A 14373-nucleotide genomic window follows, 5' to 3' on the forward strand; every position below is an offset into this window, starting at 1 on the left:
GTATCCTGAAGCTTTAATAAATTTGGTTTTGTTTTCTTTTTAGTTTCTAATAATTTTTCCTGGAGGTGATAATTAGGTTTTTTTTTTTTTTTCATCTACAAGATCATGACTTCTGCAAACCAAAACTTCTTTTCCTTTTTCTTCCCAATAAGTATTTTTCTATCTCTTTATCATGCCTAACTGCTCTGGCTAGGACTTCTAGTTCCATGTGGAACAGGAGTAGTAAAAGTGGGCATCCTTGTCTTGCTCCTGATGTTAGTGAAAAAGCTTTCCATTATCCCCAATTGAGTGTGATGTTAAATGTAGATCTGTGATATATGGCCTTAATTATGTTGAAATACATTCCTTATGTAATTTATTGAGAATTTTTATCATGTGAAAACACTGAGTTTTTGTCAAATGCTTTTAATCCAGCTACTGAGATAATCATATAATCATCTATGTTTCATCATGTTTATGTAGTATATCACATTGATCAGTTTGTCAATGTTTGCATGATCACTACATCCTACAGATAACGGCCTCTTGATCATAGTATGTTAGTCTTTCAATGTGTAACTGAATTTGGATTGGCAATACTTTTTAGTACTTTTATCTCTTGTTAGTATTTTTGCTGGTATTTTATTAAGAACTTACACTGATTTTAGCAATTAATGTCATCATCGTAACAACACAGTAAGGGTAAATCATATGTTTATCCAAAAAGCTACAAAGCCTATTTAACTGGCTATTGAAAGATTATGAAAAAGAAAAACTCTGCAAATTTTAGAAAATGTAATTATCAGGTGGCAGAAGATACTACAAGGATATGAGAAAACCTAGCTGACAGTCTTTCCTTTACTGGTTAAAAATTAGGAAAATCAAATCTACATATGTATTCACACAATACTACATTTTATACTTCAGCCTACTTATAGAAGATAAACGCTTGTACCAGAATTTTTTAAATTAGGAGGACATTCTTATATTAACAAGAAAGGTGTCATTGAGATAAAGAATTCCACTGAATATGTCCACTGACATGAAAGCACACTACCCATTTTTCCACTTTTGAGAAGACTGTACTCAGTTTAGACTTCATGTCCCCACTCTGTTATACTGACCTTTACTACACAAAGAACAGGTATAGTCTAATTTTTAAAGATTCAAATATAAAAATTCTGTAACTTCAGTGATTACTCACTGAAGAATTTTTTATATTTGTATCTTTAAAAATTAGATTATATGTCATTTAAAATTCATAGATTTCTTTCCTTTGATACAAATTGAGATTATTTTAATATCTTCAACTGTACAAACCATACTAATAAGTAGAATGCATTTAAAATTAGTTTCTCTCTATTATGTGATATGTGTCCACACCCAAATCTCACCTTGAATTGTAGTCCTCATAATCCCCAGGTACCGTAGGAGGGACCCAATGGGAGATATTAATAATTTAACAATCGGGGCAGTTACCCTCATGCTATTCTCATAATACTGAGTTCTCACAAGATCTGGTGTTTTTATAGGAGGCTTTTCCCTCATTGCTCAGCACTTCTCCTTCCTGTCACCATATAAAGAAGGATGTGTTTGTTTCCCTTCTGCATGATTGTTAAGTTTCTTGAAGCCTCCCCAGCCATGCTGAATTGAGTCAATTAAAGCTCTTTCCTTTATACATTACCCAGTTTAGGGGATGTCTTTATTAGCAGCATGAGAATAGACTAATACATCAGGCGTGTTTAATGTTAGAATCAAAAATAGTTTCAAGATATTTTACTGTCAAGTATAATTTTCACCAGCTCTTGTCATTTACTGGAGTCATAAAAAATTATCTAACTGGGGCCAAGCACAGTGGCTCACAACTGTAATCCCAGCGCTTTGGGAGGCTGAAATGCAAGGATCACTTCAGCCCAGGTGTTTTGAGATCAGCTTTAAAAACACAGCAAGACCCTATCTGTAATAAAAATTAAAATAAACTGGCTTGGATGTTACTCCGGGGGTTGAAAGGGAGGATGGCTTGAGTTGAGGAGTTCAAGGCTGCAGTGAACTAAAATTGTCCCCCTAATGTGCTCCAGCTTGGGCAACAAGGGACACCTGATCTCTTAAAAAATAAAATAATAAAATTACTTTTCCTATATCAAAAGATTAAGAAAATGTTTTTAAAACAGCAACAACATAGTAAATGAAAAAAATACATACCCTAAACTCGGAATGGCATGTTAAGAATTTTTATTCACGACACTCATGAAAAAGATGGGCAATTCTTAACCCATTTATGCCTAGTGTTCCACTATTGGAACGCTAAGCATATGGGGTTTTTTTATATCCTACTGCTTAAGGTCATCGCCAAGGTATGTCTGCAAAAATTCAAAAAATTGCAACCTCCACCACAAATGGATTTAAATGCATTTTGTAAAACAAAATCTGTAGGTTAGAATATCCCAACTTAAAGGTGTATCAACTTTGATTCAGTAAATCTAAGGCCACCGTGTGTATCTTGTGGAGCACAGGGAGAAGTGAGGTAGAGAAACACATAGATAACTCTTAAAAACTTCCCACGAAGCTTGTCACAGCTGAGTTAAAGAACCAGCCAGTTAAATGTTCTGTGTCTTACTGAATCTCATAGTAACATGAAGAATGGAAAATACAGCATCTTTCCTGTCTTGCATGTAATCCTGCATCAAATCTACTTCTCTACATCACTATTTTCTACTTGTACTAGAAACATAAGGGCAGACCTAAAAAATTACATAGGTATGTTAATAAGCTTCCCCCACCATGAAATTGTTTGTTTTTTGTTTTTCCTTAAGACAGGGTCTCACTCTGCCACACAAGTTAGAGTGCAGTATCACACCACACTGCAGCCTCTGACTCTTCAAGCAAACCTCCAGCCTCAGCCCTCAAAGTAGCTGGAACTATGGGCACATGCCACTACACTTAGCTAACAATTAATTATACAGACCAGTCTCACATTGTGTTGCCCAGGCTGGTGTCAAACACCTGGGCTCCTGCATCGGCCTCTCAAAATGCTGAAATTAAGACATGAGCCACCATGCCCAACATTGTTATTAAATCTCTCTTTATTTCACAATTTAAATTCAAAACGTTCAGCTACTCAAAATACACAGAAACGCTACCAATTTTTGTAAGTCTACCAACTCCACCACAAACTGTTAATCCATATGTTACTACAGTCTTAATACTATATAACAAAATCCGCTACACAAAGCAAAGTATTAAAAAAATAAGCTGAAATAACTTTAAAAACACAACAGCCATGAAGTAGTGGTAACTATCATTTCAAATGGTATGATGTTTAAAAGATACCTCAGTCTTAAAGAAAAACAGAAAACTTCAATAACAATGACTTATTACAATCATTCATGAATACTTCAAAATAAAAGTAGACATAACATCCAGGGTTAGATGAAAGCTTTTTAAATAAAGGCAAATTATATCAAGTCAAAGCACTGCACACATGGCAAATATTGTATTTGGGAAATAAATAAGTATAGAGGCAAATTATATTAAGTCAAAGCACTGCACACATGGCAAATATTGTATTTGGGAAATAAATTAAAATACAGAGTTTAAGGTAGTTACAGAAACTGCTATATACAAATAGTAAATACAAATCTTAAATTCCTTCATTTGTCTTTAACAATTTGTTCACTAAACAAAATTTCAAACAAATTTAATGAGAGAAAAATACAAAATATATGAAAGAGTATAATACCCACAACTCAAATTGTCTAGTATATTTATTTCATTTAAAGCCTGATATCTTCAAGTACATTTCATTTCATCTAAAGCATAGGTGACTGTTTTATTTTTGTTCTTAAATTAAAACACTTACCTGGGTTTCATACAAATGGGCAATATGAAATTGAACTGCAATGGATCATGGGAAAAGATCAGTTACAATACAGTCTAATGTAATAAAGTAACAAAAAGTAGGGATAATATAAAATGTCAGACATAGGCAAATGCTAAAACTATGGAATACATATTTGACTAGCAGCGCAACTTCTGTTTTAAACAATATGCAATTAAACCTAACAAAGATCATGCCAAAAAAAAAAATAAAAAATTAAGTAATATTGTAACCAATTTATTTATAACTCTAATAATCATCAAAATCCACAATAGGTAAGTATACGTCATAAAAAGTTCTTAACCAGAGTATTAAGAAAATATAAGCATTTACGTTTACATATCTCAATACATGGTATTCAAAATTTTACCTTAAAAACACAATATTTACTTTGTAATCAAGAAATGTTTTTCAATGTGTATGCTTTTTCTTTATATTAAATCTTTTATTAACAACTTTTTTTAGGTTATAGATCAAATACTAGTAACAACATAAGGAAACTTAGTTTTCTTTTAATTCTTCAGAAATAGATCACTGTGGTCAAGAACAAACACAAATAGTCAAACTACCTAAAGAGCAAGACTCAAAACAATTTATTTGAAGACTCAAATAAGGCAGACTATTTGGTTTCTTTTTGCAGCCCTTCTTGATGCCCAATTCCCCATCACCAGAGCACACAACAAAATCACAACAGATAATTACAAGTCCAACTATTTGAATTTTATAGTTTTTATTCATTCATGATAAACACCTTTTCTTGTTTTAAGATGTATCTTTTAAAACTTTCAAAATTATAAACAGAATATTTATATTTTTAAAGAAAAGCCCCATAGCAATCATGAAATTCTGACATCCCTTTGTCTCTCCTCCCTTCTGAATCATCCCTCCTTGCTTCTCACACCATTTCTCTCAACCTCCTAAAAATAAGTTATACCTGGGATGGTTGATGCAATTACCAATTCCTAGCTAAACTTTTTCAGATGTGGTTTAGTGAACCTGGGTAAATGTCTGGAAAGCAGCTTTCCAGTAAGTTCCCCATATCTAAAATTGGAGAACAATGCATTAGATAACCATAAATTCCTTTCCATAAGACAAAAATTACTCCAAAATTTTATAATCAACTAAAACAAACTTTCTGAAACTAAATTATTGCTTTGCAAAAGACAAATATAAAATGTCATCAGCCATAAAGTAAAAGAAAAACTTTTAAAGAAAAAGTATGATTTCAAGATAATAACCTCTCTCCCCCAAAAAATAAAAACAACGAAAGAAAAAAGTCATATATGCACACACAGCCTCTGTGGTTTACACAGGTTGAGAGGTTTTCTTCATCTTCCCTCCCCTTTTCAGAGTTTTCCTTACCACATAAGATCCAGTTAATCAAAATCTCATGTCTCTGAATTGTCGGAGAGAAACTAGATGACAGATTAAGAAAAGGAAAAAAGTACCAGGTGTGGTGACTTGTGACTGTAGTCCCAGTATTTTGGGAGGCCCTGAGCCCAGGAGTTCAAGAACAGCCTGAGCAACATGGAAAAACCCTATCTCCACAAAAAATACAAAAAAAATAAAAAATAAAAATATTAGCCAGGAATTGCATGCCCCTTAAAGTTCCAGCTACTTGGGAGGCTGAAGTAGGAAGATCACTTGAGCCTGGTATATAAAGGTTTCAGTGAGCCATGGTTGTACTAAATGCACTCAGCCTGGTCAACAGAGTGAGACCCTGACTCAAATGAAAAAACAAAATTAAAACACACACACACACACACACACACACACCCCTACCCAAAGAGAAAACCAAAAACCAAACACACACACACACACCCAAAGAGAAAACCAAAAACCAAAAACTATGTCCCATATCCCCCATATCTGTACCCACCAAATAAAGATAATAGAAAAAGATTAGAGGTAATTGGTATCCTAATACTATCTGAATTTAAAATACAAATTTAGGCTGGAGTCCCAGGTCTCTGACCTCACCATGCCATAAAATAAAACATCATCTTTTGTAGGGTAAAAACCTCCACCTTTCATCCTTTTTTTTTTTTTTTTTTAAGACTGCGTGTTACTCTGTCACCCGGCCTTAGTGGCACAATCTCGCCTCACTGCAACCTCCGCCTCCCGGGTTCAGGCAATTCTCCTGCCTCAGCCTCCCAAGTAGCTGGGATTTCAATTGTGCACCACTGCATCTGGCTAATTTTTGTACTTTTAGTAGAGATGGGGTTTTCACCATGCTGGCCAAGCTAGTCTCAAACTACTGACCTCAGGTGATCAACCCACCTCCACCTCCCGAAGTGTTGGGATTACAGGAGTGGGCCACTGCTCCTAGCCCATGTTTCATTCTTGTCTATACATTAAAAAGGAGTGTAACTATGTAACTTGGTATGCTTAATACAGCAATTTTCAATTATAGACTGCAATAGGTAAAAAATTGACATAAAAGGTCTTTAACATTCTAACATTTTTATTACAAAGGAAAATTGCATTATTTAAATGTTTATATTCTTTTTAAACATGGTTTTTTCCCTAAAATATTAACTGTAGTCATTCATCTTCAAGAGTTCAAAAAACAGTATTTATTTTTTAAATTACACATTTTTAACTTATTCATAAATTTAAAATCTTTCCATTCAGGTTTTGTTTAAAATTGGCTTTAAAAACTTTTGATATTTGCAACATCACCAAGTACACAAGAAAGTTTCAAAAAATAGGCTTACGGTATGTACAAATTCTAAGATATTAAAAGGTGAATTAATTTTTTAATATAAAAACATAGACACCACAAAAGGAGAAAAACTACCTAAAGTAAGTAATCACTATTTGTTAGTGCTCTGTGACATACCAGTCATTTCTATAGTTATCAAATAATAATACTGACTGTCTTTGGGCAAGAAAAATAGTACTCGAATCAACTCAACTCCAGTGACTTAAAGTCTCTGAATCAGGCACATGCCTTCTACTTCTTTTCTCAAGAATGAACAAAAACAAAGGTATCAGTAGATAGAAAGGTATCATCAATATTCTTTGCTTGAAAGTATTTTGTTTAAAAATACTTACTTTCCGCACTGGACAAAGTACATGGATTACAGTCAATCAAGGCTAACTGAAAATGCTGCAGGAGAAAAGTAAAAATATTAATGCACTAAATTAAGAGTTGCATAAAATGACATTTTCTATTATAGCTTTTCAATGTCTATCATAATTTAACAAAGCTTACACCAATGCACTATACTCAACCAAATAAAATTACTATAATTCCAAATTTATTGTTGAAAATGTAAGTGTTAATCAAGTTATTTCCCCAAGATAGTTAAGAATGGAGGCTGTATAGAAGAATTTACTATATTTATATTTTTGTTTTATTAAAAAACTTCAGATATTTGACTTTTCCAGTAAACAAAATATTACGGTATAAATGAGACATGTAATTCAATTCACTATTTTAAAATCTGGAAAATACGATTATATTTTTAGAGCATTATAGCTTATCCAGACCTGAACTTCAGAAACCAACTTAGATAATATGAGAATTAACATAAAGAATAAAACATACCTAGTTTTACTGATTCTTCAATGTCACTGTACATCAAAAGATTTAAAACCTGTATGTACAACCTACTGAAACACATCAAGTAACTTTTCAAATTCACATGTGAAATGTAGTTGTTCTTTGTCAATAACTTTTTTTTTCATTTATTGACAAAAGAAGAAACTGGACCTCAAGCACTAAGCAGGGTGCTTTTAAACATATTTAAAACAGGGTGCTAAACATTTTAAACGTATGTGAATTGTGTATATAAAATATCTAATCAATCATGAAATATTAAAACACTTATACTTCTACTCTAAATATATCATATAAGCCTATGCAGAATGCAAACCAACTTGTAGTTCTGTCCACAGATAGAATGAATAATTGCTAAAATCACACAGTAATTAATGTTTATAATCTATGAACTATTTAACTAAAGATAATAGGCCTTAAAACTCATTTAAATAAGAAATGCACACATCTCTTTCAAACATTCTACAAACTATTCCCATAAATATTCGATTTTCAGAGCCTCCACTAACTTTCAAGAATAATCAACCATGATACCAACAAAGATCAAGCTACTTTAAAAGTCAACTACAAAAAGATCATTACCTACAATGAAAGTATTAAAATTGTACTAAAGATACTAATATTTAATGTTTAAAATGACAATATACGTAGTCAAATCATAAGTTGTTTGTAAAAATAAATTATATTCAACGATGTTTAAAAACTAAGTTTCAAGGGAAAAATAAATGTAGAAATCAGAGATCCTAAATACACCTAGTCAAATTGAGAACTGTCAATTAACAAAGAACAAAAGTAATGTTTTCTACATGATATTACAATCAAAGAATGATCACAAATAGCATCAAGAGAGTGAACACTAGCTAGTAGACACAGGCTTGGCATCTGTGTTATAATATTTAAGTTAGACTTTTCAGCAAATGGTATTTTAAAAACTAAGTATCTGTATGAAAAAAAAGTTGGGCCTCTGTTATGTCATATGCGAAAGTTAGCTTAAAATGGATCAGAGACATAAACTTAAGAGCTAAAACTATTAAAGTCTTAGAACAATAAACAGGAAAAACCTTTATGACATTGAATTTGACAGTGATTTCTTGGATATGACACCAGAGACACAGGTAACAAAAAAACAGATTTACTTAGCTTCATCAAAATTAAAAACTTTTGTACATGAATGAACCACAATCAAGATACTGAAAAGAAAAAAAAATGCAAATTATAAACTGGATAAGGAATTAAAATGCACAATACAAAATATGTTACAAAAAGACTGAAAAATTCAAAATAGGCAAAGGACTTGAACAGACATCTTGAATAATACAAATGGCCAATAAATACATGAAAACATCCTCAAAATTATTAGCTATTAGGAGAAATACAAATGAAAACCACAATGTGATACCAATTCACTCCCATTAGGATAGCTACTACCAAGCAAACAAACAGAAATGAAAAAGATTTATTTTTCTTTTTTCTTTTTTTATTTATTGGCAAAGCAAAGAAGAAATTGGATCTCGAGCACCGAAAACAAGACTCAAACTCTGTGTACATCAATGTTCAAGGCAGCATTATTACAGGAGCTGAAGTGGAATTAACACAAATGTTCACCACAGATTAAAGGATTAAGAAAATGTGGTTTAACTACAGAATATTATTCAGCCATATTCATCCCAAAGGAATGGGAAGATTCTGCCAGGGAGTCTGAGGTTGCAGTGAGCTCAGATCACACCACTGTTCTCCAGCTTTGGTGACAGAGTGAGACCTTGTCTCAAAAAAAATACAGAAAACAAAAAGGAATTCTGATACATGGCACGACATTGATGAAAACCTGAAATATGCCAAGTCAAATAAGCCAGATATAAAATGACAAACATTGTACAAGTCCACTTATATAAGACACGCAGAGAGTTCTACTGAGAACCAGAAAGTAGAAGAATAAAGGAACTCCCGGGTACTTGGAGGAAAAGAGAATGGCGAAGTATTGATTTATGGGTGGAAAAGTTTTGTATAGGATAATGTAAAGTTCTGAAAACAAGTGGTAATAGTTACATTGCATTGTAAATAATGCCACTAAAATGTACACTAAAATAGTTAAAATGATAAATTTCATGTTACGTATATCTTCCACAATAGCAACCAAACAAAAAAGACAAAACCTAAAAGTATTGAGGCTCCATTTAACTTATGAAGTTACCATTTAACTTCGTTTTTTAAAACTTACCACTTGAAACACATTCTGAAATTGGCAACTCATAATCAAATAGGCTTTTAATGATAAATACTTCATCAATCATTAATGAGAGATGATAATATACGAAGGGGTTCAGAATATGCCACCCCAAAATATGCGATTTTGACATAAATATTACTTTGAGCTACAGGCAAATAAGAAACAGGCACAATAAAACTCTCCATCCTCTTTTCTACTTGAAAGGACAGGGTGATTCTTAATTTCTGAAGACAACTCTATACTCTTATAAACCTAAAGGCAGCACAGGAGTAATCTATATAACTTCTCCCAAATATTTACCTTTCCACAATTTGCTTCCCCTAGAAACTTCAAGTCCTTCCGTTTGTCTTGTCCATTCTCTACAAATTTACTATTCTTTTGGTTACATCTCACAGCAGCCCATATTGTACACTTTTCTGAGTTACTCACAGAAAGAAAATAAAACTTCAGGACCCTCTAAATGTATGATGCCAAGAGGGAAGTTAAACCGTGGAAACTGAGTCACACAGAATGTTTGCAATTCTGTTTCTTATAGTTTCTTGGACAACAGCTCCTGCTCATTGATCTTGTTAAGTAAACAACTAAGAGACACCAGACATTCCCCCATCCAATCACTGATCTTTGAGATTAATTGTCTCTTTTATCAGCCTAATTCAGACTGGATGGTCCAATCACTGATCTTTGAGATTAATTGTCTCTTTTATCAGCCTAATTCAGACTGGATGGTGCCTAAGACCCCATGACAGTTACGTCTTTGTGTAAAATGTTGAATATACTTTCCTGAAAGATAAAGACTACCTCAACAAATCAGATTTCTGTTAACTCCGCAGTAACCCTTACTAGAAGAAAGCTTTGTCTGTATAAGCGAACCCAAACTTCTACACTTTGGAAAACTAACTTTCCTGGAATCTGTGTTTGCAGGGACCTTAGCTTTGCAATTGAATAAACTCTCCTTAAACATTATGCTGACCTTTTTGATTACTTAGGTTGACACTCATCACAAAGTTCTCTAGTGTATAATGTGCAATGCACACATTAATAAATTTGTTTATTTTTCTCTTGTTAGTCTTTCTGTCAGTCTAATATTCAGGGCCCTAACCAATGAACCTAAAAATAAATGAAGGCAAAAGTCTTTTTTTCATATAAGATCATAACAATTGCAGACATTAGAAATAAAATGCTCAAAAAAAAAAAAAAAATTGGACCGTATCAATGTCAATTTCCTAGATGTTACCTTTGAGAAAAACTGATGGGTATATGATCTTTTTTTGTATTACCTTTTATAATGATACATACATATTTTTGAAATAAAAATAATAAAAGCAAAACTGGGAAATAAAAACCTTATTTCCTGAAGAAAAACCCAACATTTGAACACTGTGAACATTTCTTTTATTTCCCCTTAGTTCTGTAGTTTGAATATTCCATTCAAAACTCATGTTGAAATTTAATTGGTATTGTGACATTAAGAGTAGAGATTTTTAAGAGGTGATTAGATCATAAGGGTTCTCTCTCATGAATAGATTAATGCTGTCATCAAAACAGTGGGTTCCTTAGAAAAAGGGTGAGTTTCACCTCATATCTTTCTATCTTGCTTTTAATGTGATGCCTTTCACCATGTTCTGACACAGCAAGAAGACTTTCTTCAGACGCGGTCCCAAGATCTAGGACTTCCTGGCCCCTTGAACTTCAAGTCAAATAAATCTCTTTCTTTACAAATTACCCAGTCTCTAGTACTCTATTGCAGGGGCAGAAATGAACTAAGACACTTGGTTTGCAAACTGAAATGTGGATCCTTAACATGCTAACAGAACAAGAGAATACAGACTATTTTTTAAGTATATGAAGTACTGGAAGCACAGAATACTTATTTTCCTCAACACAAAATGGAAATCATAATAACCACACTTCAGACTATACTATATTTTTAAGTAAAATGTGTCTTGAAATCATATTAAACATATGAGAATACAGGCCTTTCCTAAACAAGTCACCACAGGATAGAAACTGGCCTGAAAAGAAAATAATTTGGCCAGGTGCAGTGGCTCACTCCTGTAATCCCAGCACTTTGGGAGGCCCAGCACCTTGGGTGGATCACCTGAGGCCAGGAGTTCAAGACCAGCCTGACCAATACGGTGAAGCCCTGTCTCTACTAAAAATACAAAAATTAGCTGGGCATAGTGGCAGGTGCTTGTAGTCCCAGCTACCCGAGAGGCTAAGACAGGAGAATTGTTTGAACTCAGGAGGCGGAGGTTGCAGTGAGCTCACATTACGCCACCGCACTCCAGCCTGGGTGACAAAACCAAGACTCTGTTTCAAAAAAAAGAAAACAACTTTGTTGTCTGCCTCAGCAAACATCATCTCATCCTCTTAAAAAAAAACTTAGGCTAGGATTTAAACCTGCACTATGAAGCCTTTTCTGGATATCCCCAGGCAATAATTTCTGTTGCCTAGACAGCAGTTTGATCAAAATGTTTTTGTACTAAGTATACAGAAACATTAGAAATAACTCAATAAAATATGATACTAATTTTAAAATCAATATTAATATAACCATACTCCATTAAAACCAAACAAAAATATCTGTGTACTATTATAGCATTTTTCCTTCACATTCTAGGAAAGCAGTGTATCAAATATGCATCTGCTAAATGTAAGCTATGCTAATTAAAGAAGCATTTCTCAAAGTTTTCATCATGTTGTTCAGAAGGGGCATAGGATTTAAAACTCCTTTTTTTTGTTTGTTTGTTTTGTTTTTTTGAGATGGAGTCTTCTGTCACCAGGCTGGAGAGCAGTGGTGGGATCTCAGTTCACTGGAACCTCCGCCTCTCAGGTTGAAGCGATTCTCCTGCTTCAGCCTCCCCAGCAGCTAGGACTACAGGCACACACCACCATGCCCAGCTAATTTTTGTATTTTCAGTAGATACAGTGTTTCACTCTGTTGGCCAGTGTGGTCTCAATCTCTTGACCTCATGATCCACCTGCCTCAGCTTCCCAAAGTGATACAGGCATGAGCCACTAAGCCCAGTGACAATTTAAAACTTATGAATTGCTTGTTTCTGTTTATTTATCCTTATTTTCCATTTAATATCTCTGACCAAGGTTGCAGGTAATTGACCTCAGAAAACAACACTGTGGGTAAGCGGGGACTACTGTATACTTATATGCTCTACTAATCTTTAAGAATTTCCTTGTAGAAAGCCAGGCATAATGGCACACACCAGTAGTCCCAACTACTTGGGAGTCTGAGGTGGAAGGATCACTCTGGGCAAGGAGTTCCAGGCAGTGTACTATGATCATGCCTGTGAATAGCCACTGCACTCAACCCTGGAAAACAGTGACAGCCAGTCTCTTAAAGTATAATTTCCTTATATAAAATATATTTTAAAATCTCTCATTCTTATTTATGATAAAAAATGTTATTCATCAATGTATACTTTGAACTTGGTCAGTACTGAGCAAATAAAGCCCTCAAATATCCTTTTCATTTGACAGGTAAACTGCACGCCTACTAAGGCCATGTATTATGCATGTAACAATAAACAAACATAATCCCTCCACCAAAAAGCTCTAGCCAGAGAGAAATATTAAAGTAAATAATTATGCTCATCTGATCAATTCAGCAATGGCAAGAATTTCACATAAAAGTACAAGATATCCAGCACCTACAAAAGGGTGCCTCCTTGAAAAAATGTTATTAAGATAGGACCTGCATAGATAAGTAAAAGTTACCATGAATGAGTTCTAAAAAACGCACTACAGAATAATAAGCATCTGGTAGGGGCCCAAAAAAACATGAAGGAGATAATACGAAATTGTATTGTCTTTTTCTATTCTGAACATAATAATAACAATGATAGAAAACTATTGAAGTGTTTAGGACAAAAAGTGAAAATCTGAGCTCCATTTAAAAATAATCTTCCTTTTTTAACAGACATCACTGCTGCTCCTTAATATTTTTCGTTATCTTTCCAGACACATAAAAAGATTAACTCAGATTCCTTGAGTGTCAGGTGTGACCTGGTGAGCTAATAAACCAATTTTCTTTTTTTTTGAGATGGAGTCTCACTCTGTCACCCAGCTGGAGTGCAGTGGCGCAATCTCGGCTCACTGCAAGCTCCACCTCCGGGGTTCACGCCATTCTCCTGCCTCAGCCTCCCTGAGTAGCTGGGACTACAGGCGCCCGACACCATGCCCAACTAATTTTTTTTGTATTTTTAGTAGAGACGGCGTTTCACCTGTGTTAGCCAGGATAGTCTCAATCTCCTGACCTCCTGATCTGCCCATCTCAGCCTCCCAAAGTGCTGGGATTACAGGCGTGAGCCACCGTGCCCGGCCTAAATCAATTTTCTTAAAGGGAAAAAGATTAAACAGACATTTCTCAAAAGAAGACATACAAGCAGCAAACAGGTATATGAAAAAAAGTTCAACATCAATCATTAGGGAAAAGCAAATGAAAATTACAGTGAGATATCACCTCTTAACATTTAAAGGTAGCTATTATCAAAAAGACAAAGTATCATGCTGATACAGTTACAGAGAAAAGGGAACCCTTAACAATGCTGGTGAGAATGTAAATTGGTGCAGTCATGTGGAAAAAAGTAAGCAGTTTCTCCTCAAAACTCAAACTACAATATGATCCAGCAATTCAGCTACTGGTATTTAACCAAAGGAAATGAAATCAGCAGCTGAAGAGACATCTGTCAAGTTTATTGCAGTACTATT

General features: G+C 34.0%; 1 protein-coding gene across 13 annotated transcripts in view; it reads right to left on the reverse strand.

The window, feature by feature from the left end:
• The window catches only part of LOC116272355 (histone demethylase UTY), a 140879-nt gene that overhangs the window by 55755 nt on the left and 70751 nt on the right, over positions 1–14373 (reverse strand). For all 13 annotated transcript variants that reach the window (XM_031661053.1, XM_031661059.1, XM_031661056.1 and 10 more), the window contains 2 exons: positions 6914–6968; positions 3839–3873 (listed from right to left, as the gene is read on the reverse strand). In XM_031661053.1, the coding sequence (XP_031516913.1) occupies positions 3839–3873; positions 6914–6968 (90 nt within the window). The remainder of the gene's footprint in view (positions 1–3838; positions 3874–6913; positions 6969–14373) is intronic.

Source organism: Papio anubis, chromosome Y (genome assembly GCF_008728515.1).
Source record: "Papio anubis isolate 15944 chromosome Y, Panubis1.0, whole genome shotgun sequence".
Classification (NCBI taxonomy): Eukaryota; Metazoa; Chordata; class Mammalia; order Primates; family Cercopithecidae; genus Papio; species Papio anubis.